Here is a 27,998-nt window from a genome sequence, read left to right as displayed (position 1 = left end):
GTGAAATCGATGGATCAGTTTTCGACTGGAGCTGCTTTTACCCACCTGGTACAAGGGCGGAGTCAACTGAGAAGGACTTTAAACTCTTTCGTTAAATCAACGGTAATGGGGAAACATTCACAGAACTCATGCCTTTCTCGTGCCATTCGTTAGTTCATTCGTTTTAATCCGTAAGATTGATCGCTTTCGGGAAACGCACCCCAGACAGCCTCCACAGCAACGTCTGCTCCCAGATGGGAATTGGGGGAGGTGGATTTACGTCACGTGACTTTAAACCATCCTTGCGGTGCCTTTGTTGTTGGCTTTTCGGCAAGGCTCTTACGACTGGGGTTTATAGCGCTCCGTTTTTTTCCCCCCCCCAAAGCATATATAGATTGCTTTTGAAGCATCAGTATACCGCACATCAAGTGGAAAAACAAGAAACAGAATTTGGCGCTTCGGAGCTGGAGACAGCGAAGGATATATTGTCGAGATGCACACAAAGACGGCGCAAGCGTGAGCGAGCGATTGGGGCTGGAACGCACTTATTTGTGCATGCACAGCCACGACTGGAACCAAGCGAGAGTAACAGGCCATCGACAGCAACAGTGGAATGTTTCTGTTTGTAAATGCACGATTTTTCTGATCCGGGTTGATACTGCTAGATGCGTCTACCTTACTAGGTAGAAAAAAAACACATTCCGCAAATCAGTCCACAACTAAGCAGTGTCGATGAAAAACAATTTTGTTTTTTATGTGCTTTAGCGATATCTTGTTAATTGTGCGACGGATTAACTTTAATTGTTCAAAATAAGAGCGAAGTAAAGCACGCATCGGGCAGCTCCCTGTCATAATGTTGTTAGGCTATTGGCTCATTAGGATCGGAGCACTACAATGCCACCATCTCCGTTGCACTCTCTTGTGCCTCTTGACCATTGCTACGGTGCTCGGCGTTCAGGCGTCATATCCTCAGAGCAGCGATTGTGTGCCCGTCAAGGGAAAAGCTTGTCCAGGTACGCCTTCTACTTCGATTAGAACTAGCCTGTTATAATGTTATCCGGATGGTGTTCAGATTATCCGATAACTGCAAAACAATACATAAGATAGTAAAGATGCACTTTGGGCCTGGGGTGGCTTGCGTTGTGCGCACATTGCTTTATACTGCTCGAGATAACGAGTTAAATTGACAAAGGGCAACAAATATCTATCTATCTATCTATCTATCTATTAAAACTATATCTATCTATCTATCTATCTATTAAAACTATATCTATCTATCTATCTATCTATTAAAACTATATCTATCTATCTATCTATCTATCTATCTATCTATCTATCTATCTATCTAATTCTTTATTGTAAGGTTTTAATTTGCTTTTAAGTCAGTTCAGGTGAGTCCACAATTTTAAAAGGAAGGCTTGAACCCCACCCTACCACATCACTCTCATTGTCATGTTTCACCACCAACCATGCCTACATATTGTGTTAATCCTGCATATTTTAGTTTCATATACAATTTTTGTTTTGCATTTCCTTGAGTAATCATAGGAAATTAACATCGCATGGTAAATAACATAATTGTTTTAAAACCCGTGAGTTATTGGAGAAGGCAACAAAAGATGTTTCCTTTAAAACTTGGCAATCTCAGGCCTTCTGTTTTCAGTAGTCCTAAATGCTGTCGGGTCCTGTCCATGCCAGAGGAAGATTGAGTAGATGGGTCAGCCTCTTGAATGAGGAATGCTTCACATACACTTCTTTTTACCAGTTCAGTTTGAAGTGAATTCATGCACCAAAACAGAAGGTAATTGGTGCATGAATTCACTTCTACATAATACATTTTTCTTTGTTTTAAATATTAAATGCTCTCAAATGACTAAGCTTACAGCAGTCATGCATGAATGCAGTGCTGCATGTATGTAGGCCTACATATTCTTAATACACCACAGCCACAGTCATGCTCTTTACTTTATCTGATTATGGACATCTATAATTAAATGGTCAAAGCCAAGTGTTCACCAGCTCATGCATGAATTATTATTATTAAAACATGCTGCTTGTTCAGATGTTTAGGCTAGGGCCTTAAAATAATATTCTGTTTTCTAATGTAACCCACTCTTGTTCAGCTGTAATGAAACATTTTTTTATTTGTCCATTTTCTCTTTCATAATGGAATGAAAGCAACAGCAGCACTAGACATTGTGCACCTTGGTTTGAAATACAAAGCTTCAGGCTCTGAGGGACAGCCATTTAATTCCCTTTGCTCTTTGAGGAGTCGCAGCCTTATAAACGCAGGTCAATAAAGTCTCTTGGGTATGAAGAATGCCCTTAGCGTTCTGCCATCGGTGATGGTCAGTACCAGCTGTGCTCGTTTTGGGTGCGCTCCTGATTGACAGTAAGATTGAACTGTAAGATCTATTTCAGTTTGCTCCTGAATGGACACATTAGCATATCACAGATACCATGATATTAAAAGGAGCTATTCTGAAATACCAGATGTGGTGGCAAATGAGCTGCTACTACTACTTAAGAATTTAAGAACTCAGATCCCATATTTGTAAGTACACGGTGTATAAAACACAATTTCATAATGATGAGCTAACATTTTTAAATACCTCTGACAGGAATACTTAAACTGAGATTCAAAATGTCCGTTCCAAGATTTGTATCATAAATCCAAAGTAAAAAAGGATTACTGATGACTGTTCATAACCCACTAATCAGTTCCTCTTTGGTAGCATAGATTTCACCAAATTCGAAAGCTAACACAAGACAGCCACAACAGGCTTGTTTAAGCAGGCAAGATAACTTCTGAAGTGAGCAGCTCTTTCCTTTTGTGTTATTTGAATTCTATGATTTATAGCATTTTGGCACACACACATCCAGATTGAATTAGCTGCATATTTATGAGTATGAACACCAAAGGGAATCAAACCCATGACCTTTTGTGTTGTCAGTCTTGCTCTACCAGGTGAGCTACAGAAGTGTTTTACCAATCAAATTTTTTTTAAGATGAGTGTGGCCACCAGTATGGTTATATTGAAAAATAAATAGACAGCTATGCAAGCTTGCAAGCAAAGCAGTAACAGTGCCGAATCATACTGTCACAGCACTGTCGTAACACAGAATTGTGGACTAATAGCATCATCTACTGGGCAAATAAATTAAATTAATACCCACACTTTTCCAACCTAAACTGTAAATGAATCACAGTTGTTATAATACAAAAAGGTAATCACAGTAATTGCATAGTATTGACAGATTAGAATAATTATATTTTTAAAGGACCACCCACAGATACTACATATTCCTTTATATATTCAACCTTTGAAACATTGAATAAAATTAAGGAACATTCTTAGCATAGAGTGTTAAAAACAACAGAAAAAAACAGGAATGCCAACCTTATCTCCTGTCATAGCGTGTACAGCCAAAAGTGAGTTCTAACATATATGTATTTTGGGACTGTGATTTTAATGCAGAAGTTATTGGCTATAACATATTGTACTTTGTGAATTCATTTCCATTTCTACATGTTTACAGTTCTTTGTGGAGTAGTCATACAATAAATGCCCTCTGATTCATTTTCAGAGAGATATATGAGAATCCTTAAACAGATCTTAAGCCTGTGATCAGAATGTAAAAACTGTAGGACCATGAGAACTTTGTGAACTGTGTAGGTGTAGTGATTCTTTAACACCCTTATCAAAGAAGTGTGCTCATTGAGTACATTGTTATTCTGTTTGGGATCATTTTATATGGTCACTTAAGCACAAGCAGTGTTTTATTTATTTCCTTTGAAAAAGGAACTGTTTAGGCTAAACCAAGATATGTGAGTTAAGTATGAATAAGGATTTCAAAGTAGTAACAATATCACATTTTATGGACCATCTACCATAACACCTGACAGCAAAAATTGTAGGAGGAGGACCTCCTTTGGTTTTCTTCCAACATGAGGAAGTTCTGTTGTAGGACTAAGGATAAAAGATGACTTATCAAAAAAAAAATTATGAGATCTGGTTTTTGTCAGTGCTGGGCCATAAGATGCTGATTCAGTTGTTTGGTCATTTTGAGGTTGTGGGTTTGTCGTGATTATCAGATTAATCCATCTATCCATGTCAGTGACCTGGGACCACCGTTCGTCTGTGGTGCATAGCATATATCATTATTTTCAAAACTACTCTACCAAAAGCACATTTTTTGTTTGTGTGTATGTGACTGATGCACCTGCATTTTTGGGTACAGAATATTCAGTGTATTTGTTACTCTATAGGCCTTATTGTTCTGTAGCTAAGCATAAGCATATTGCTTATAATGGTTCAGTATTTTCCTGACACTGCAAAGTGGGGTTTTTTTTGTATTTTTAGGTTTCATGAACTTGAGCAAGGGTGAGAAGGAAGAATTGGGCAGTGCAAAGCAAGATGTTATTAGGTTCATTAAACCTCAAGTTGCTGTAATCGATGTCCAGTTCTTGCTAACTTTCTTCAGACATAGTTCACCTTCAGTCCCATGTTCTGCATCCACACCTTTCTCTAAAGCCCCCTCCTCCAAACTCACAAACTCTTATAGATTAACCTACCCTTGTGGTACATGTACAAACTAAATAATTCACAGGTAAGGAGAGCTGCCTTCTTCCAGATAGGTTTTCTGCTTGTTAAAACAGGTGGATCATGGTGAAATCTTTAGTGGCTGATTACAGAGTCCAGCACAGTCAGAGAGACATTTACTCATTGTGACTAATTTGGTGATCGCTATCCAGGAGTGAAAACTCTTTAAAAAGTACTCTTAAAAATCACTTACAGACTTAAGACTTTGCAAATGGACATCTGCGCACCGAGTCTGTTTTCAGCACCAGTCTCAAAAACCAACAGAATTCAGATATTTTCATGTTATATGTAGTATTTCCAAAGCTATATAAAAATTTAAGATTCACTGTTTTCATTTTCATTTATTGCATTACACACACTTGACTTTAACTGCTATTTCTATTACACTTCACCAAGACTATTGTGTATAGCAGCTACATGAAAATATTGATTTATTTACTTTTTTGCACAGATATATACTGTGGTAACGTTTCTTCTACACCTATAGCCATCCATTTAAGCTTTTGTAATGCTTATTTGGTTAATTTAACAGTAAGAGCAAGTGATGTCTATAGAATAGTGTGTGTGTGTGTGTGTGTGTGTGTGTGTGTGTGTGTGTGTGTGTATATATTTTGTGTACTCAGAAGAGTTGTTGACAGCTATATTTCATATATGAATATATGAAACAAAGCAGGTGTGGAAAAATATATATCCAACTAACATCTGCCCTTTGATCAGAACTAGGTCACTCATGGAAGAGGCCAAAAAACCTGGTGGCAGATGAGGATTACAACCACCACTGTACTTAGTATTGAGTGTGAAGTGTGTGGTAGACTGTGGGGTATGGATACAGAGCAGGGATGTCAAACTTTACATTACAATGTTAGGTGGGTAGGACCCAAAAATCAGTTCTTCTCTTATGTTAATTTATCATTAGCTAGCTCTAGATTATGTCTTTTGCCATTTATGATGCAGGAGCTTTCATATCAGTTATGGTCTGCAACATTTAATTTAGAACATTCTAGATTAATTTGTAGGTCTTGATTATAACAATAATTGGGTTGGTCATAATGTAAAAAATTCTGCGGGCAGAAATGCTTTATGGATAAGACAATGGGCAATGAATGGCCACATTGCTTACTTAAAATCCATGCTTTACAACTGTGGTTATCACAGAGCATCTCGTAGTGTTCATTGTGATGAACCTTGAGGAACCATAAGGGATACAAAAGCAGAAGACCATATCAGGTTCCATTCTTGTCAGCCAAAAATGGAATCTGAAGCTGCAACAGCCATAGACTCACCAAAGACTGAAAAAATATCTGCATATACCCATAAGCAGATGGGTCAGACCTCAGAGTAAACAGCAATAATCCATGGACACAACCTGCCTTGTGTCCGTTAAAATTGGTGATGCACTAATAGTGTGGGGAATATTTTCTTGGCACGCATTGAGCCCCATAATACTACTCAAGCATCATTTGCATGTCCTGGCCTATAAGAGTATTGTTGCTGACTGTGCGTGTTTACCCCATCAGTTTACGCCATCTTATAATGTCTACTTCCAGGATGATAATGTGCTATGTCACAAAGCAAAACTAATTTCAAATTGGTTCCGTTACCATGACAGTGTGTTCATTGTACTTCAGTGGCCTACCCAGTCATCAGATCTGATTCAATTACGGTATATGACAGCTTGTGATGTTGATAACAGGCAGTGTCCAGGGGAACATCCTCCCCTGCATTGCCTGACAGTGCAAAATTAACCCATCTTGACATATTTTCTCATCTGTATTCTCATTGCTGCCTCCTGTTTGTTTAGCTGTGCTTTGGTGAGGCAAGTTTTAGTGTAATGTCATATCAAACCATATCTTCATTTCTGTGATGGGAGCGATGCAAATAACTTTTTTTAATTCCACTATTGATGTTGCTATATGGATTTTCTTTTTTGTGAAATCTGAAAACAGGAAAGTTAACCTTTTTAACCTTATAAATGGCATCTTGACAAATGGGGCAGAGCACTTAAAACTGAATTTAGCAAATACTCATTAAGCTTGCAAAGTTGGTGTAAATGATCCATGTTAAAAGCTCTGTTTGTTGCAAATATTCAGTGGAAAATGGTGCTTCGTTTGTACAGTTTTTCTTCAACATGTGCCTTAATGGATGTTAAGGAAAAATGTTCAGTTTTTCTTAACCAGTCTTCCCCTTGGTCCCACTGTCTGCCTCGCATGAACCTGGTTGTGTCTCAGAATAAGTGACACAGAGTCAGAGATGCAGAGAGGCACAGTTTATCTTCTTCACACATCATAGGTAAAGCAGAGCTACACTGCCTGGCAAAAAAAAAGGTCACACACTCTAATATTTCGTTGGACCGCCTTTAACTTTGATTATGGCATGCATTCGCTGTGGCATCATTTTTGCAAGCTTCTGCAATGTCACAACATTTATTTCTGTCCAGAGTTGCATTAATTTTTCCCAAAGATCTTGTATTGATGATGGGAGATTTGGACCACTGCGCAAAGTCTTCTGCAGCACATCCCAAAGATTCTCAGTGGGGTTCAGGTCTGGACTCTTTGGTGGCCAATCCATGTGTGAAAATTATGTCTCATGCTCCCTGAACCACTCTTTCACAATTTGAGCCCAATGAAGGCAGGCATTGTCATCTTGGAATATGCCCGTGCCATCAGGGAAGAAAAAATCCATTGATGCAATAACCTGGTCGTTCAGTATATTCAGGTACTCAGCTGCCCTCATTCTTTAGGCACATAACATTGCTGAACCTAGACCTGACCAACAGCAGCAACCCCAGATCATAGCACTGCTCCCACAGGCTTGTACAGTAGGCACTAGGCATGATGGGTGCATCACTTCAGTCGCCTCTCTTCTTACCCTTACGCGCCCATCACTCTGGAACAGGGTCAATCTGGACTCATCAGACCACATGACCTTCTTCTATTGCTCCAGTGTCCAATCTTTATGCTCCCTAGCAAATTGAAGTCATTTTTGCTGGTTAGCTACAATGAAAAGTGGTTTTCTTAAGGCTATACAGCTGTTTAGTCCCAATCCTTTGAGTTCCCTTCACGTTGTGCATGTGGAAATGCTCTTACTTTCATTATTAAACATATCCCTGAGTTCTACTGTTGTTTTTCTACGATTTGATTTCACCACACGTTTAAGTGATCACCCTGCATGATCATTTAAGATTTTTTTCCAACCGCATTCCTTCCTCGAAGATGATGTTTCCCCACTGTCCTTCCACTTTTTAATAATGCGTCAGGCAGTTCTTAACCTGATTTTAGTAGTTTCAGCAATCTCTTTAGATGTTTTCTCTGCTTGATACATGCCAATAATTTGACCCTTCTGAAACAGATTAACATCTTTTCCATGACCACAGGATGTGTCTTTCAACATGGATGTTTAACAAATGATAAGCTACTCACTGCATCAGTTAGGGTTAATTAACTTGTTGCCAGCTGAAACATAATCACCCATGCAGTAATTATCTAATGGGAGGCTCTTACCTATTTGCTTAGTTAAATCCAGGTAGTGACCTTTTTTTTTGACCAGGCAATGTATTTAGAGATTAGCATATTACCAAGACATTTCCTTTTTCCAGAGAGAACATTTGTCTTTCATTAAAACAAACAGTATGTTCATTGTTTCATAGAACTTTCCATCAACACAGATGAAAATAGTTTTAATTAAAGCACCTGTCTGATGAAATGAAATAGATCTTTATGCGAAGGGTTCCATCCTTCTACTCACGGACTGATATGTACTTCACTTTTCGTCCCTCTGGCCTGACAGCCTTCATAGGCTACAAAGAGTTTTTGTGGGAACTGTTTAGTTGGTCAGAGTTCAGATGAAGGATATGAGGACATCCTAATACACTGAAGCATAGGGGAAGTTTTAAGGAGTTTGGTATGTAGGGGCACTTCCTCTAGACAGGAGGGGCCAGACTCATTTCATATACAGCCTTCCTGTTGCTAACAAGCTTGCATGGGGTTATGATTTCCCTTTGAGGTACTATTAGGGAAGGGATTTATAATGCATTGACATTCTAGAGCTCTATGAAGCAATCATTCTCTCTGTGCATCTGTGGCCTTGACTCCTAAGCATAACACAGGGCTGTGTGTGTGTGTGTGTGTGTGTGTGTGTGTGTGTGTGTGTGTGTGTGTGTGTGTGTGTGTCTGGCTTTATCTCTTCAGTGCATTCCATTGCAAAGGGCTCTGTGTTTGTTTTAGTTTTTTTTTTTTTTTTTTTTTCCCCCTACTCTGTTTACTTACAAATAGGTAATGTGGGTTATGTATACGGAGCAGGGATGTCACCTTACTGAAATAGGTGCAGAGGAAGATTTAATGTGTGTTAAACTCCAACTTATAATTAAAAATTATGTGGGAAAAAGCAGGCTTTATTATTCAGCATGTGTAAGTTATGAGAATATGTGTAACAAACTTCCTAATTTCTAAAACAACATGCTTTGTCAGAGGTGTATTGTTAGGCTAACCTAAATTAGGATTTAAATTCATAAACTTGTGTAGCAGAGATTGGATACTTAAGCATTTTATATTATATGACGTTGTCTAATTTCAGATTTACAGAAATCAGCTTTATAGAACATCCAGGTCCAAGCCCCTCAACAGCCTAAGAAACATTAAGAGGTACCAAGCCTCAGATGTGGAACTCCTCCTCCTCTGGTCATCACCAAATGGGAACTAATAAAACAAAATAAAGTTTTTTTGTGATAGTTAGAATGTGTCTAAAGAGAGAAGATTATAAACATGGGGAACTAATATAAATGATCATAAAATGATTGTGCAAAACTAGAGTTTTTATATTAAACATTCATAAAATGTTCAATGAAACACTCAACAAAAATATTATAAAACACTGCTCAAAAAACAGCAAACACATTGATCTGCCCTAATTGAAAACTTTGGGCGTAGCCATAATATGTTAATGAGCATGCTAGATTGAGAGCCCCTAGAGTAGTTAGGTGGGTAGTTAGCTTGCTAGGTAACTGGATGAAATTTGCACAAAATTCAAAATAAACATTCAAAACTAAGTTTGTATGTGTAGTATCGTTAACCTTGCGGATTTTAGCATTGCCTGATATCTAATGTTATTGCAATGAGCTGTTACCAGCTAGCCAGCGATAAGTTATTGCACCAAACTCTATTTTCAGTCAAATTTCCTAATACTAACATACTAGCTTGATAGATGTGAGTGCTAACTAGCCATGCACCTTATTCATTGTACATCTATTATGGTGATGTCAGGAGTTCTGTTACCTGTGAATGAGACATGAGGTAGTTGAACAATGCATTGTGCTCCAGGAAAGGTCCACTTGATGTGCTTTTGCATGACATAAAATCAAATTAGTCTTTATAAGGCTGCAATTCTGTAATCATAGTGTACATATTGAACTGTAACATAATCAATTTAGCGTTTTCACCACGTTTCACCACAAGACCCCAGTTTCGCCACAATAGTTTATTTTCCACTTTATGGCCAAATTGTTCAGAGTACATGAAGTAACTGTTCCTATCACATTCCACATAAACATGGTTCAGCAAAAAATGTGCACATACCATGCTAAGCTGAGTTGTTTAGCTGGGATGGCTTAATGAGAGGGTTCACTGGTTGGTTCTACAAACAGAGATATGCCTCTTACAGAGATATGCTTTCTCTCTTTTTACCATTGTTCTGGGTTTGAGTGTGTTCTGTGCTGTTTTGTGCCATATGTCCAGTCCACACAACTCCCAAGTTATCCATTTTGTCAGACACATTTGGCGACCAAAGTTGTTGACTGAAATTATCATTGCATGATAATGACAAACCCATCAGCACCACAAATACTTTCTGGCTCTGACTTCCATCACAACACTTATGGGGGGGTGTAAATGGTCTCAGGAGTCCACAAAGGTGCAAAATGGCCTGACACATCCTTAGTAGCTGTTTGGCCCAGTGGAAAAGAGTAAAGTAATAAATACTTTTTAATTGTGCAAAAATGCGTAAAGGTTTCAAAGTGGCACAACAGAAACTCCCCATCATTGGGAGATTGTGAGTTTGATCCCTAATGATGCCACAGTCATCTGTGGCTAAGAGCCTGAGTGAGCAAAACTCAGGGAGTTAGGGATGGCATACTCCTTCTCTGCTGTCATTTACAAGAGACATTGGCCAATCATGTGAGTTCATGCATCAGAAGGGGCAGATAGCCTTATCTTCTGACCGCTGTCTTCTCTACGTCCACAAACGTTGCATGAACCACAGCTTGAAAAGATGCGGTGGCTGCATGTGCCTCAGAGGAAGCATGTGACAGGTCTCCTGGTTTGGCAGCTGTTGTGTGATAGAGAAGATGACCTGAGGGGTGGGAAACGACTACATCTGAGAGAAAAACGGGGGGAAATCAAAGCAGAAAAATATACACAAAGATATATACAAAAATGTAAAATAAATAAATAAAAAAAAATGTTTTTTTTAAAAGATCAGAAAATACTATTAAATATGAATTTAACTTATTTTTAAGTTATGCATTTACACAATACACAATCTAAAGGTTTAATGAGAAAACTGGCCTTATGAAAAATGGGAAATCTGACAAAATACACTTTATCCAAATGAATTACGTTGCATACATTTTCTTAGCAACAATCAATCAAGCAGGTTTTCAGTGTATCATGTGTTTAGTAATAACAGTTGTTGACAGTGGTGGATGAAGTAAGCAATCTCTTAGTAAACAAAGCATTAGTCCTTAAGCTAACATTTACATATCAAAACCTAAAGGAATATTTCAATGTATTATTATATTTATTAGATATATTTGCAGTTGATGTATTCCTTTATCAATTATTCAGTTGCTGTAGCTGAAAATTGTTAACATTAACAACCATGGTAAATCGCAGTCTCCATAACTGTGAATACTTTGTGTTTAGCTCATGAGAAAAGCATCATATTCTGAGTTTGACAGCATACAATATGGCTTCACATGCAAAGAGGAAGGTCATAAAAATTCTCTGCTAGTCACATTTTTCTCATTCAACATGGATCTTTTCCCATTTTCATTATTTATATCTTCTAAAGCATTGTTTGTGTCAAAAGCAAGTTACAGTGTCATATTTAGACGAGTGGTTTTAACTATTATATATTTCACATTTACTTTAGCATGTCTAATTTCAGTGTTGTTAGTGGAGCATTAAAGCCTTTATGTTATTTGTTTCTGGTGTTATCTGTCTCTATTCCATCCTCTGTAAACTCCTGACAGCCTTGAACTGTTAAATCTGAATTGTACATATAGCCCAAATGCCATTATCTATTTCACATTTACTTTAGCATGTCTAATTTAATTGCACATATAGCCCAAATGCCATTATATATTTCACATTTACTTTAGCATGTCTAATTTAATTGCACATATAGCCCAAATGCCATTATATATTTCACATTTACTTTAGCATGTCTAATTTAATTGCACATATAGCCCAAATGCCATTATCTATTTCACATTTACTTTAGCATGTCTAATTTAATTGCACATATAGCCCAAATACCATAGTTTGTCATCTCTTCTTATTCTTATTACTTATTGTTTCACTCATATTCACTACATGCCTGAAGTGCAGCTTAATTAAGCACTGGGGCTAGTTTAGAAAAAAACTAGTTTTATAATAAAAGGCAATTTAAAAAAAAAAAGACATGAAAGACCAGGCATAAGTGTTCCAGCTTCTCTGAAGCAGAAGTTGTTCCTTTACTGTTTTCTTCCAAGGAAGAAAATCTCATAAATTCATTGAAAGGTTCTCGACAGTATTTTCTGGACATCAGAAAAGGTGGAGAGAAATGGAACTGACTACCAAGAGCTCCATCATGGAAAGGCCCCCCTGATAAGTGTGAAGTTGAATATTTGTTTTGATCTCTAGTTATATGTAAAGTAGCCAGCAGGTTCAACTTGAATGGCTTATAGTTTAAGCCAATGTACAATTTATTGGTAGGCCCATTTGTTTATATTAGGGAGTCTGGGCAACATGTTGCTGGAGATACGACAAGATAACAACACACTTGTTTAGACAGAAAATGACAAGCTGGAGACACTGGAGAAGGGAGGGCTGATCAGAATAAAAGTAAAGGGAGGGTGGGTAAAGTTTAATTTAACTTAATTTAGGTTCATTTAGGTTAATTTAGCTTAGTTTTATTGATGCCTTTAATGACTCTTGTTGTCAGCTTAATTTGCGTAACCGTAACATTATTAAACGCATAACCCTTCACCTTAATATTTAGAAACACCCAAAGGGTAGAGGTACTCTGATCACTGCGAATTAAAAGCAATTAGAATGAGAATACATTTCCAGAAATATTCAAATCTCAAATCATGGTCTTTCACTGTTGTGCACTAAGATCTCATCCATTTTATAGCAAACCTTTCTAACAGAAAACATTTGAGATCACTAAGTAAAATGAAATATGTATTTTTCAGCATATACACAACTTGGTATAACTTTTAGAAAACAGGTTGAGAAGAGAGATGATACTATTGGGCAGGTATTTAAATATAATTCCTGCTACTTTGCAACACTTAAAACAAGTATTTGAAGGTGACCGTTTGTGACTCTCTAATACAGTGTTTTAACTAAAAGTGTCATGTGTTGCAAAGTGGCAAAGGGTTGCATTCAAAGACGATTGACTCATCTGTAAAGTGCTGACAGGTCGTAACTTAAATGAATGTTTGGAAGTGACACTGAACCCAATAAGATGGGCTTTAATTCAGAACTGCTGTAATGCCCTTTATTGACCCACTCAGTTTCAGCAAGTCACCATTATACAATACTTAAAAAAAAGAATGCTGACATTGTAAGACGTGCATGCATCTTTAGGAATTATATTATAATTATATTATAATTCAATGCAGATGAGGTATTATAAAATCTTGACTGGTACTGCTGATGCCAAGAAAATTCCTTTTGGAGACATTGATGGCTCTGAACATTGTGAGCTTGAGTTTAGATTAAGTGGGGGGAGCATTTGTATGGTATTTTTGTTTTATAATCAAATGACAGATTTTAATGAGGATTATATGTTCCCAGTCAGACATTGATGATAAGGATCATCAATAGACATTGTCCAGGACAGTGTGGATAACCATTTATATAGTAAGTAATTGAGAACAAAGCAATTGGTGAACTAGTCATAAATAATATAGGTGACCACCTTCCATTTTTTGCAGTTCTTCCATTATTTATGGAAATGTTTGATTTTGCAATTTAAGTAGATTATTAGATTGAACAGAAAAAAAGATTGTTAGTGATTATAACAACTCTTAGAATCTGATCAGATCCATTCATGGTCACATGGTTTAGAGAAATGGGAAACTAGGACTAAGGTTCCATGCTAAATCAGCATCACCCCTGCCTCTCCACCCTCACCCCATCACCCCTGCCTCTCCACCCTCACCCCATCACCTCTGCCTCTCCACCCTCACCCCATCACCCCTGCCTCCCCACCCTCACTCCCTTCTAAACTCGATATTGAAGTGTTTGGCATAGAACATTGGTCCCAGAAAAAGTTCTCAACATATTTTGGCAGAAAATGTTCTCTAATTATAATTAACCTTGATCAGAAACAAAACAGCTTCACTGAAAATTACATGTAAGGGGGTCGACTGATCAATTAGTAACACAATTAGTAACATTATTTGCATATACGGATAATTTACTTTGCCCCAATGAACCTCAGTAGATACCTACTATGATGTTTCACAGTCAGTGTAAGGTTTTATATGTAGAATCATAACTTTTATATAGCTGAAGATATCTTGAAAATTAACTTTGAAGAGTCACCTATGGAAGATTGTCAGGAGATATTCTCTAGTCAGTTTCTCTGTGCTTTTGGTAAATCTCTTTAAAGTTATCTGTTTGTCTTTGCTCTCTCTTTCCATTCCAGATCTGTCTGAGAAGAAGAGTGATTTGCGAGTGTGTGATGTCTCCACATGCCGTTACGGAGGAATCTGCCGTGATAACGGTGCAGACCTTAAATGTGTATGCCAGTTTCAGGTAAATTTCTTATGTTTTTGTCCATTTCACATTTTATATCATATATTCACTTCAGGTTTACAGATGTATTTGGCCTAGTCCTAAAAGTTAACAGTTAAAATTAATCACCTGTATTGATGATTAGAGCACATCCTCAGTTACATGTATTGTTCAGAAAGTCATTACACATGGCCTCGAGCTAACACTAGCTGACTAAGTGAAACTTCCAGTATTCCTTGGCTTACTTTAGATTGGTTGTCTGCCTTCTTCTATAGTGCCATAAGAATTACATTCCTGTATGCGGATCCAATGGGGACACCTACCAGAATGAGTGTTACCTAAGGCAAGCAGCATGTACACAGCAGCGTCCAATCACTCTAGCCTCCACTGGACCCTGCTATCCTGGTGAGATAAGGCTACTTCAGTCCTAAATCAAACTCTAACATGCCTTTCAAACTTGGTGTAAAAATAAGAGTAAGCATACTGGTTTGATTGCAGACCACATGTTATCTGAGCACAAGTGACATCCCTTTGTGTTTCTTACAATTTCACTGCAATGCAGTGCCTGAGTCACTATTATATCATGCTAATTTGCTGAGTACTAAAATTAATTTCCACAATGGCATCTGTCTGGATTGGGTCTGTATCGGAATCTTGGCATCAGTTTTTCTTTCTTATTAAAGCAAAGATAAAATTCTCTTCTCCAGTGCAAATGCTCAACTGTTCAACCAAACAAATTTTGCTACAGATTTGTTACAGATTTCATGGTAAACCTCATGTCATTTTTTGACTAAAGCTATCACATGCAAGTGGCTCTGGAACATGAAAATAATATATTACTAATGAATTACCTGATCAACAGCCTCCTATTCCATCCCCCCCTATTAAACTAGAAGATGAGAAAAGGACGATCCTCCGCATTAGAAAGGTTCTATTAAGAAAATACTTGCTCAAAGACACTGAGCATACTAGTTGTGGCCATTCTATTTAATTTTTGTTGATAATCTAGTACAAGTTAATCTGTCACAGCAGAGAAGATGTGACTTTTATATGTGCTTGTATGACGTCTGGGTTGAGAGTGGTCTGCCACCCTAAAATATCTAGTCAGTGGTCATACTCATCAGAAACTGACTACTGATGAATGGCTAAAGCAGAGTGTCCCATTCCAGTATTCAAGGATCCACACGCAGTCCACATCTTTGCTGTATATCAGGATCCTACATGCTTAAACTGAGTGATCAAGTGCTCTGAACACTGGTATACTTGAGATCTGTACTTACAGCAAAAACTAATGGACATTTCATTAAATGACTGAAGCTAACAATTTGTGGTTCATACTGGTCATGAACAGACAAACAGAATTAGATAAACAAAAAACACCTAGAAACAGTGGCACGGTACTCATCACCCTTTCCCAGGCTGTCTGCTATGGTCTGCCATATATTCTCTTTAGCCTCTGCGTTTTTATAGTCAGTGAGTGTTGTTTGTCATAGAAACTTTTCTGCTTTGCCACAAGCGAGATAAATTGGTCTGCTACAATGATGTCCATTCTTTGGATTGCAAACCCTGGCAGTGGTGCTCTCATTGGTCAGCCTGATTTTTAATGCCTCTGTCACATGCAGAAAATTGAGTTTGCTTTAAAATTGGCCTTAGAAATTGGCTATGTGCAGACTTAAGAATATATTAAATTCATAGGTTAAAGGATAAAGCACAAATGAAACTCATTAATCATATCATGGGCATGCTTTACAGCATAATAAAAATAAATAAAATAAACTCCCACACACATGAAATGCATGTCTTATCATTCGAGGGAAAAATCTTTAAATATTACATAATGTAATTTTTTTCTTTTATTCTTTAACCCTATAGTAGTCTTCTTTGCACATACATGGTTAAATCGCTTGAATGGTTATAGACGTCACCCATTCTCTCAGAACTATCTCTGATCTTCATTGACTTTTTTAAATTCAATTTTTCCCCATCTTTAGTTGTTATACCATCTATCAGTTAGCTTGCACTTACCTCTCACATCATAACTACCAATTATTACATTTACAACATTTAGCCAAAACTCAACCAAGGTGTGTTCAGTCAGAATTTTAAGTCACTTTGGATAAAAGTATCAGCTAAATGCCTAAAAAAATAATTTTGACATAGACATTTCCTCTTATAGGCTATCAGTAATACAGAACTGTTAATTTGCCTGTAGGTCCAAGAACTGACCTTTTATTCCATCTTGGAGTTTGTCCAGATCATTATCTAATTTTTAATTTACTAATAGCATTTCTAATTAACTAATAACGTCATCTCAGTTCCCCAAGTTAACACATTTGAGTATTATATATAAGACAACTGCCAAAGTTATCAGAGTTACTGATAAATGTTTATCCCAGTACTGATGATGTAGTCCTTTCTGCCCATTGCCAGACTCCAAATTAAAAATCAGACAATTCTGTAAGAAGTCCAGAGATGAAATTCCAAGACAAAAACAAGACAAAAACAAGACAAAAACAGGATAATAAATAAATATTGTTACTCTGGAAGAACATTTTGAAACATTGATTGTGCTGCATTCCATTTCCTGGCTTGCACTGCCTCTGAGTCCGTTCACACTGAAATAGTGTCCTTGTTGATGGAAGTGAGGTCATGAGTGAATGATCTACTATGGTAATCATATCAGTATAATGTTATAATTGCATTTGAGACCTTTCAAATGTATATAATTATGAGAATAAAAGCTGTCATAATTACTGTGTCATTTGAAAACCCTTAAAACAAATGAATAAATATAGAGACTGGATGATAAAATCTCCTAACACGCATGTAAACATCCCAACACGGTAAAAAGAATTTACTCACTTCATAGGGTTACCTTGCATCTTGTAATAATCTGCTCCGCCAGATGGTGGCATAGTTTTACTTCCACCACCAACCCTACCACAGTGCGTTGAGAGCTGAACTGGACTAAACACTTATACTGATGTTTACTCACCAAGCAATCATCTGAGAACTGTTGCATTAAAAGACAAATATCAACTCCGCCTCAGTTATGTAATAATGTTTTTTCTGTATAAGTACTTACATAATCTATCTTTAAAATCACACTGGGTCCACAGTCTTTTAAAAGAACCACTATCATGGATCCCCAGCATGAACGCATAGCTGTCAGCAAGCCCAGAAACTGCAGCCCCTTGCATACTTTTACTACTTTTAGAATCAGCCCACATGCCCGATTCAGCAAATTAAAAAGCTTTAAAGACATTAACTAGAATTTGATATGTTAGAATTTGATTGGAGTTAAACTCCACAGGAATGTTGCTCTCCGGGAGGAGGTGTGCAGATCGGCCAGAGCCTAACATCACACAGCTCTACAGACTGTGGATGACATAAAGGTGCACGCGTGTGCATTTCAGCTGAATTTATGGCATGTACTGCAAGTGAGATGTATAAATGGTGTTTCCATTCCCTAATCTCATCATGTGGCAGTCATACTGTTTTAAAAACATTTTAAAATATTTTAAAGGAGGCAGATTTTACCTTTATTTTTTGCAGTTTAATACAGTTGCCTGTGCTGTTTGGCAAAAAAAAAAACCACTGATGTGTTCTATCCTATATTTGGTCTACTGCGGGGCATTGATTTGTATGCAAAAACCCCCACTGCTTTCAGTCACTACTTAATTGGTGGAAGAGTGGACATTATGCAATGTCAGAGAGCTGTGCTGTATTTAAAATGGTGACCACAGCTGAGAACAATACAGAGTAACAATACACTTGCTGTTCACTATTCGACCACGTTTGTGGGATAAGACAGCATGCAACCTCTAAGGGAATCTATACAGGTTCCAGGCTTTCAGAATTTTGTCTCAGGCAGTTCTAAGAGCATATCTGATGAAGCATAAAACCCTGTCTTGAAAATCCTGTTACAGAAACTCTGTGGTTCTTGATCAATTAAGCACAGCCCTTGACCAGTTGTTTACTGAGTCCTGTCCCTGAATTTACTGACCAGATTTATCTTAGCAACTGTTGTCGTCAACTATATTGTTGGAAAAGCAGATGCTGTTTTGTAATATAAAGCCTATGGAGTCAGATGTGTCAGACAAATTGTATCAAAATTAACTAAAGATAAACTAGTGTAGCTGGGGCATTTTCAATAATATAAAGATACCTAGAGAGGATAGAGGGGATTTATTTATTTTCCTAAACTCAAACAAATGTAAAGGAGTGCAAATTGCCAAACCTTTTTTCAGTCTTATGAACTTTTTTTTTTTTAGCTCACTTGAGTCACTTTGCGTGTTATAGATAAACTGTTTTATCTAACCAGCTATCACACTATCTCCATTAATGACCATAGGAAAGAAAAGAATACTCTTTTCACTCCAAATTTATTTCCAGTGGATTAGACTCCAGTCGGAAAGTTAGACAAACATCAGGTTTTAGGTTCAGTTAGTGAATGACAACTATATAATTTACAAATCTACATGTTTTGATAATTAGGACAAGTTTGCAAAAGGAGCTTTTGTATATTTTTACAAATTAGGAAAAAAAAATGTGGTCATGTATTAAAATACAAAAATACTAAATAAAAAATGCTAAAAAATAAAATAAAAAGTAAAACCCAATTAAATCATGGGTTTCTTCACTTGGTACAAATTATTAGAGAGGAGCGTAATCTTTTAATCATAATTATATTCCTCTCTATAAGAACAATGCATCTTTTATGAACAGAATAATTTAACGATGAAATTTCATTGTTCTACTGGGCATGTAAAGTGTTAAAATGTTTGTTTTTTTCTTTGCAGATAGCAGCTCAGGTTCTGGGGATGGAGGTAAGATAACATGTTTTTAGTTATTTCTGTTTGGCATGGCTTAATATTTGGTATAGTAAGAATAAAATTGCTAATGTTTTAGCAGTGTTCAGCAGTTATCTCCTTTATACTTCTGAGCTCATATTGTATGTTTTGCCAAAATGTCAATTATGCTTATTTATAGCTGTCAAATATTAATGGTACCAAGAATTTTGATTACCTTAGATTGCCATACACTGAATTAAATCTTGCAGTGTGTTTGTTTTTTTAAGTATAAAAGTGTAAAAGTATAAAAGTATTTTTCTGTAGTCTCTTTTAAAGCTATTCATACACTCACAAACAGTACATGTGTTCCATTGTTTGCTGTGTGGTCCATTTCATTTATCGTCCAAATAAATTCTACTACTGGTTATATTTGTGATCAAATAGGAGTTTAAACGTGCATGTTTGTTAAAACATGTCAAGATGACAGCCACTGATGCACAAATACAAAGGAAAATGTCTCTGTGTGCTGTGTCTCAGGCCTATACCTTATTTCTTCATTTTTAGGGTGTTTGAATAATAGATAAGTCAATAGAAACAGAATTCCCATTGGGCTAAAGTGAAGGCAAAATAAATATGGCAAAAAATGTAAATGCTTCTGAAACCCACCTGGTAGAGTAGGTAAGGTGTGGTCCTACCACTACTTTCACAGGCCACTGTGAAGGTCAGTGTGATTGAGTTCAGGCATTCAAATCCTTGCACTGATTGCAATACGATTAGGCAGACTTAATCTGTAATTTATGTCAATTTGTACTGTACCAAACTTTAGCACTGCCCATTTCCACTGTCAGTGACATATAGATCCAAACCTGCAGGGCAAGAAGCCTATTGTTGCCTTGTGTTTCTGTTTAACTATCTGCAGTTCCAGGACTAATAATTAGGCAAGAGTGTGATTTCAATTTCAAATCAGACACAAATCACTTTTTCTGGGGCTCTTTGATGTGAATAATTAATTGGTAATCACATATTATCATTTTTTAAAATCGTTTTTATATTCTCTCTGAATTAGGATAAATTAAATATAGTTTTGTTTGTCTAATTATAGCTATACTAATTAAAGGTTCCAAGACACAACATTTTCTCCAGCCCATATTGTTGTTCATGAAGTACTATAAATCACTGCATTTGTCTTTTGTCAAGTTGCATTATAATGCATGCTATTTCTTTACCACTTCTTGCATGTGGGGGGTGGGGGGGTTAGCCATGACACCTGAGGTGGGTTGAAACTGAGCAAAAACAAGCCATCAACAGTTGATGTACTTCAGTAGAAGGAGAGGATATATTATTAGGCATGGTCAAATACTACAGTGTGTAAAATAGGAGTGTATAATGTGTAAAGGTGAACTCTAGCAGATCGAGCTGTAGTGGCACAGCTAAAAGGATAGAACCAGAAGATCACGCAGGCATCAGGCACCCTGGAACATCAGCACACCAAACTTGTGTGAATGTGTTGGGAGGTTAAGTGACAGCATCATATGATCCCAGTTTACCATAACTCTAAGTTCCCATGAACCCCCCAGATCTGTACCTGTACCTAAAATGAGAGATGGTTAACAAAATGATTATTAAACAAATAGGTTTGCAGCTTGACTTTAAATATTGAGACTGTGCCTGTGCCCTGAACACTGACAAAAAGGTTTTTACATTGCTTGGGAGCTATAAAGAAAACAGCTCTGTAACAACATTCAGTGCTTTTTAGCTAATTAGATGTGTAGGCGTGAAGTGTTGCCAACCCAAGCAATGTAGCTAACCAGAGCGGTGTAGTTAAGATAGGAGTAATATGATCTTTCTACTTCTAGTAAGAACACTGGCCGCTGCATTTTTAACTTAACTGGAGTTGTTTATACACTTAGTAGCACAACCAGTAAGAAAAAGTCTGTCTTAGAAATATTATTTGCATTAACTTCAAATGCGTGACTGGGATCCATAGTTACACCAAACACAATGTGATTGGGAGACCATCAAGGTTTATTACATAATTGGACAGTTTACTTCTGGCTGCCTAATAAGAGCACTTCTGTTTTTTTCAAGAGTCAAAGAAGAGAAGGTTTTTCAGCATCCAGTCCTTTACACATTCCTTAATAATATTTAGCTTATATATGTGCTTGGTTGCAACATATAACTGTGTATCAGCAAAGACATGGAAACTAGCAGTGTTTTATGTATGTATTATGTAAGTTTTATGAATACATTTACCTTTAACTCATTTGGTAGACACTCTTATCTAGACCCACTTACAATTTCTAGCACGTTACAGATGTAGGCATGTGTTGGGAGTCTTGCCCAAGGTATCTCTTATTGGTATAGCATAGAGCATTTGCCCAGATGCGGTTTCAAACACTGGTCCCCTACAGGAGAGGCAATGTTGTTACCCAGTACACTAAACCACCCACAGTTATTGCTGTATATCCTTATTTATTTTTTCTAACTGGTAATGATCAGGTAAGAAAGGTCTAAACCAGGAAACAGCTATTCCTTTAATCCTAAGAATATTTTCAAGCCTATGTAGCAAGTTGTTGTGACCTATAGTACCAGAGTGAGATCAAGCAATTTAAGCAAAGAGACACAACCCTGATCAGAAGCCAAAACCAGGTCATTAACTGCTTTAACCACAGCGCTGTCTCAGTACTATGATGGGGCCTAAACCTTGACTATCATGTATGTATCCGGTTCTGATGCAAGTATGACTCTGGTTGCTGAGCCGCAGATTTTTCTAGGGTTGTAAAAACAAAGGAAGGTTTGAAACGTTCCTATAGTTTGACAGCTAAGATGGGTCAAGGTTGGCTTTTTTGATCAGTTGTTTTATAACTGTTAGTTTGATTGATTTAGTACATCGTCCATGTTGATGGAGGAATTTATTATATTTGATAGAGGTGTGATTACTTCAGGTAGTATTTCTTTAAGAAACTGTGTGATTTTGAGTAGGCAATTAATGCTATTAGTTCAGCCTGTTTGATAGATGTAAAGGCGTCTAATGTCTCCATTGACATGGTTATTTTTGTCTCTGTGTAAATGCCTGATGCCATATTAATACTACTATTATGTCAGTCATAGTTCCACCTTATCTGTGTCTAATTTCTGAGTGTGGATCACCCCAAGTAGATTATTTGTAAAATCAGAAAATGATAGAGATTTGAGCTCAAACCAAGGCTGGTAGTGATGAAGGTGAGCACAAGGTAGACTCTTTTGAAAACTATGAAGGTGAATGTGCCCCTGACTGCAAATAAAGCCAGTGTATGAAGGAATAGACATTAGAGATGCAGTAATAGCTTTGAAAATTAGAAAGGGCCAAACAACCTAGAGCTTTGGTTTGTTTAAGTATGTTTTTCCAAGTTCAAGCAGGTATACTGTTCCAAGTAAATAAAGTATAACACTGATGCATGCCTACAAAGCCAAAAACAGACCTGCTCCCTCCTACCTGAAAGCACTTGTCTCCCCTGCATATCTGTACCTACATACCATAAGTGATGGATTGTAAATCACGTAATGGGCATAAGATTCTCAAAGATGTTAGTCAGGAGTCTGTCTAGTGTATAGCTTAAGTGTTGGATTTCCTTATGCAAGAACACGTGCGCACACATACATGTGGCATACTACGCATTAATTTCTTCCCTCAAAACCAAAACCAGATGTCCTTGACCATTGTTCTTGCATAACACTGCGTGATGCTTACATCAATGTATACTTGCAGTGTTTTGTAATTAATTTATCTTTTAATTTGTAGCCTAAATTTCATCATACTCTTATTATTGTTTCATTGTCAGTAAAAAGAAAGCATCTGGTATTTAAACATTATCATTTATGGACACATTCATTCATGGACACAAGCTCAAATATGGGCACAGAAACTCATAAATATTGTAGCCAAATCACTGTTTATCTTACTTTAACATCCACGGTGCCCGTCATTCACCCTTTTTATGATGTAGGGCTGCATTCCCAGTCACTGGCCCTCGATGTTGGTTTTCCCCCTCTCCAGTGAGTCAGCTACAGGAGTGTGTGGCAAAGGCCTGCATGAGACTATTTTTACTTCTGCTTTTCTAGTGCAGGTCAGGTGCAGGTCAATGACAGACTGTTCATGGTTTACAAAGAATACAGTGCTTAAAAGAAAACCCTCTGTGTAATATTTTTATTTTAAATAAAAATTTTATTGTAATAAACATTACACATATATATATATATATATATATATATATATATATATATATATATATATATATATATATATATATATATATATATATTTTTTTTTTTTTTTTTTTTTTTCCCCTTTTAGAGTTTCAAAAGTTTCTGGAAAATATCATTCTTACTACCTCTACAACTTTAAGTACACTTACTCCCTCCAGTTACTTCTTGGAAATCTTGTCTCATCTGTATGCCATCACATTATTCTGTCACAGGCCATTGTAACCAAACTTGCAATCGATAATGTCTCGTAGATGATGATGGATCAGGTGCAGACTCAAGCAAGAAGCTCACTAAATGTAGCAACTGCAAATACGGGGCTGAATGTGATGAAGATTCAGAGGACGAGGACTCGTGAGTATCAGATTTTTATTCTATCTGTTCACTTATATTTTCCATGTACATTCCCATTTATGGACTCTTTCAAGTATGAAAACAGTGTTACAACCTCACCCGATGTGTTATGAAACATATGGTGAAGGGTGAAAACATCTGCAATTTTTTTCCACCCTGCCAGACTTAACTAGATAAAGAAAATGTAAGTTTACTTGCTCAATCATTGCAAGTACATACAACAGACATGCTTTTTTCTGCATGGTGATATGTGCAGGCATTGGTAGACTTATCTATCCAATTCCTGCTCCCCAGAGAAAAGGCTTTCAACTGTTTCACATTTAACAATAATCTCAGAGAAAGACAGAAAACACTGTCACACCTCCTTGTGCTGCTTGTGCTTAGACAGCTACAGGCTACAGCTTCACTACAGAGTGAAGTGTATTCCTCAGCAGAACCCAGGTCCAGCATTTAAAGGGAAGTCTCCACCCCCTTCTTCCTCTAGGCAGTGTCTTCTGCCTCTGCACCTGTGCACTTACCATCCTACAGGCACCTACATCAACAGATACACGACTGTATATGGTAGTGGACACCATGCATCGATGATGTAAAAAAAAATTTTTTTTTAAAGGAATAAAGACTATCAAATTTGCTAATAAAATGTTCTTTTTATCAACGCAAAGACAGTACCATATGAACCAAAAGATGGCTACTTCTCATGTGGCTCATATGGTAGAGTAGGCAGTGCAAGATACTTACATGGGGTCAGTTCATAGGGAGCACACATACTGTTATACTGCTAAAGTATGCTGTGGATACAAGTGTCTGCCAAATAGAGTACATGCCATCTTAATGTATCTCATTTTAATTTTGAGTTTTACCTCTTTCATCATCCAGATGTTCATGTAAAATTGACTGCAGTGGACATAACGAGAATCCAGTGTGTGGCACAGATGGGAATTCCTACAACAACCCTTGCCTTGTTCGAGAGGCCTCGTGTTTAAAGCAGGAGCAGATTGATGTAAAACACCTGGGGAGGTGCCCAGGTATGGTCAAAGACCACAGCTTCTAAATAATCATGATTGTTATGATGATTGTTAGCAGTCCATCCTGCTATAAATGAAGTTTTTTTTAGTTTTTTTTATTTGGATCAGTAAATAGATCGACATTGAAGACATATATAGTTATAGTATAATCTCTAGTATACTGTTGCACAACTACTCCCCTACTCCACACTAATTGCTGGATGTTAAATTTTACACTTGAACGTGGTATACAACAAACACAAATATCTTTAATACTTGTTCCGTGAGTCTGTGGGGTTCTAGGCTTGAAATGCTCAGTAATGTGATGTTTGTTCATTATTTTACTGTTTGACACTTTACAGGATATATATGCTGATCTTTTAGCCATCAAATGTCCAGATAACATCTCTGTATCACTGCCTTTTACAGATGCAGATGTGTTTTCATCTTTTGGTGTTTTTGCAACCTAGTATTTACCATGAATATCTGAACAGGGATTTGTTCCATTTCAGACAAAGACAAAGGGAAAAAAGCTGATGATGTGCTGTCCTATAAGCCTGATGTTTTTGGTAAATATAACTGTTACAAATCACAGTATTTTAAGTTTTGTCAGAAGTACTTTTATTTAATGGTATATCATATTTTATTTGAAAATTAGCAACTCTCTGAATTTGTTGAATGCATGTAGACACAGTAGATCCAGAAGAAGGAAAAGGATATGGCTGGATGCCAGTTCCCTGCACAGATGACTATGTCAACTTTTGCGTTCACGGACAGTGTGAATTCAAATATGGTATTGCGTCCTGCAGGTAGGGACTGCACTAAAATGTTGCTGACAATATAATGTCGATAACAATATAAACACAAATGGCTAATGTATGGAGTAACAGTTGTGTGTTTTTTCAGGTGTGAATCTGGATATGCAGGCCCTCAGTGCGAGGAAGTTGCTGACTTTAATATCCTGTATGTGGTGCCAAGTGGCCAAAAACTGCACTATGTACTTATAGCTGCTATCATTGGAGCAGTGCAGATAGCCATAATTGTGGCTGTTGTTATGTGTATCACCAGGTTAGTGACCTTTAACTGTAACCCTTAGCCACAGTATATACCAACGCATTCAGTAAATCACATACATTGACTGTGCAGAAAATAATTATTACCTATTTAAAGGGGAAATTATTTTTTAAATAAGAAATTAAGGTAGAATGGATTATGGTGTATAGCTCCACTATATTAAATCGATAAAACAATAGTTGAAGCAGTGGTCACCAGTCCTCACTTAATACATTTTCCTTACAGAAAATGCCCGAAGAATAACCGAGGACGTCGACAAAAGCAAAATTTGGGACATTTTTCCTCAGACGCCTCCAATAGGATGATGTAGCTTGTTTTTATTTTGTCCTTTTATACATTTTGTACGATGTGGATTACATTTAAATGGCATTGTTTCATTTTCTTATCTCTAAACAATAAGGTTAACCTATTATTTTATTATTATTTTATTTGGACGGTGCCTTATTGTTTATTTTCCTCTGAACATTTTGGGAACTTGTTGTCAGTGAAAATGACTGCCAACTGAATGATAAAAACCAGCTCTTTTGTGTACATTTTTCTTTAGCCTTTTTTTATATCCATTTTTTGTATTTTTATTTTGTTTTTTTTTTTGGTGTTTTTTTTGTTTGTTTTTTTGGTAAATGTTGTTAAATGTAAATCGGCACACAGACTGTATCACAGATGTATCTCATGGAATGTGCTTCTTTTTGAAGAAATGCTCTCTCTCCACTGCCTACTGCCCCTTCATGATATTTTCTTTGGCAAATCAGATGCAGCTGAACACCAAATGCAATTGGTTATGTATGATATGTGCGCCGACAAAATGACAATGTTTAGAGTTTCTTTTTTTTAAAAAAAAAAAGGTAATTCCAAAACATGGATTGCAGTGTGGGTGACTAGCTAATACTGTCAATGTTGAAATGTTTGTAGATTTTAATTTCTAATGTTTTTGGTGGTGTTATTGTTGAAATGATCCAAATTATTGTCATTAATTTAATTCTAGGCACTGCATATCGCATGACCCGTGAAACTGTGTCCAGTGATGTAGATTTAGTAAAAATTTAATTCTCTCATACAAATAATTCAGAATTTTCTTCTTACTTCCTGTCACTTGACAATTCTTCCTGAACAGATTTCATGAATGCCAAAAACTCATTACTGTCAGTGACTCTGCAGTCTATAAAGACTGTAAAAGCTCATTACTAAGTGGTAGTGACATTACATCTTATCTGGCTTCATACAGATCCACCGCCCCTTCATCTTAACTGCAGTTTCTCCCTACTAGTCCAGCAAAAAAGTATCCTCTTTTTAAAAAGTACTTTCTACTCTGCACTAGCCTCAGAAAAAAAGCCTCCTAAACAGAATGTTCCTCTGCTTCTCACCTTTAAAGAGCCCATCAGTCTCCCTGACACCAGTATGAAAATAATTCACTTTCCTGTTCTGCTCCCCAAGTCAGTTGTGTCAGTCTGAATGGTTGAAGCAAAGACTTAGTAAACTAGGTACATATATTAATAAACATTACTTGTGACACCCTCCTCAACTTATACATTTCACTTCCTTGCACTCTGTCTGTTGGACTATTATGTGGTTTTGCAGCAATATCCTTTTCTTTGTGAAAGCATTCTTTCTGAGCACTCCGCTCCTCATCTGCTTCAGGTTTTCTACTCCCTGTTACTCACTACATGAACGAAACTGCTCAAGGTCTGTTTCATAGCAAATGTTGTGTTTATAAAAATGCAATGTTTGTTTTTTTACTGACTACCTGTTAAGAGATGGATATTTATCTATATGGTTATCAACACATAAAGCGTAACAACTGTTGACAGAAAATTTAGCACATGCTACCTTGTAATTGCTTTATGGGCCATTAGTAAATTCAATTCACTTCACTCAGTCTTTGTCATCATACATCTATGCAGGTGCCCCAGGTGTAAAAATATCACAAAAAGCCCAGTATAGTGCAAATAA

At 36.9% G+C, this 27,998-nt stretch overlaps 1 protein-coding gene across 1 annotated transcript; it reads left to right on the top strand.

The window, feature by feature from the left end:
- Positions 1-114: 114 nt before the first annotated feature.
- tmeff1b (transmembrane protein with EGF-like and two follistatin-like domains 1b) lies at positions 115-27,919 on the top strand. The gene is made up of 10 exons (XM_027026908.2): positions 115-992; positions 14,496-14,605; positions 14,860-14,989; positions 19,387-19,413; positions 23,874-23,973; positions 24,850-24,998; positions 25,490-25,546; positions 25,666-25,786; positions 25,884-26,045; positions 26,277-27,919. Exons 1-10 carry the CDS (start codon positions 833-835, stop codon positions 26,359-26,361), a joined length of 1,101 nt encoding a protein of 366 aa, XP_026882709.1. The 5' UTR covers positions 115-832; the 3' UTR covers positions 26,362-27,919.
- The last annotated feature ends 79 nt before the right edge of the window (positions 27,920-27,998 follow it).

Source organism: Electrophorus electricus, chromosome 10, assembly GCF_013358815.1.
Source record: "Electrophorus electricus isolate fEleEle1 chromosome 10, fEleEle1.pri, whole genome shotgun sequence".
Classification (NCBI taxonomy): domain Eukaryota; kingdom Metazoa; phylum Chordata; class Actinopteri; order Gymnotiformes; family Gymnotidae; genus Electrophorus; species Electrophorus electricus.
This window is presented reverse-complemented; position numbering and strand designations above follow the sequence as displayed.

Bases quoted from the DNA above. Each gene is read 5' to 3' on its own strand.
- tmeff1b (XM_027026908.2), top strand. From the start codon at position 833: ATGTTGTTAGGCTATTGGCTCATTAGGATCGGAGCACTACAATGCCAC. The intron at 25,787-25,883 runs GTAGGGACTGCA...GTGTTTTTTCAG, and splicing joins TATGGTATTGCGTCCTGCAG to GTGTGAATCTGGATATGCAG. The intron at 26,046-26,276 runs GTTAGTGACCTT...TTTTCCTTACAG, and splicing joins GTTGTTATGTGTATCACCAG to AAAATGCCCGAAGAATAACC.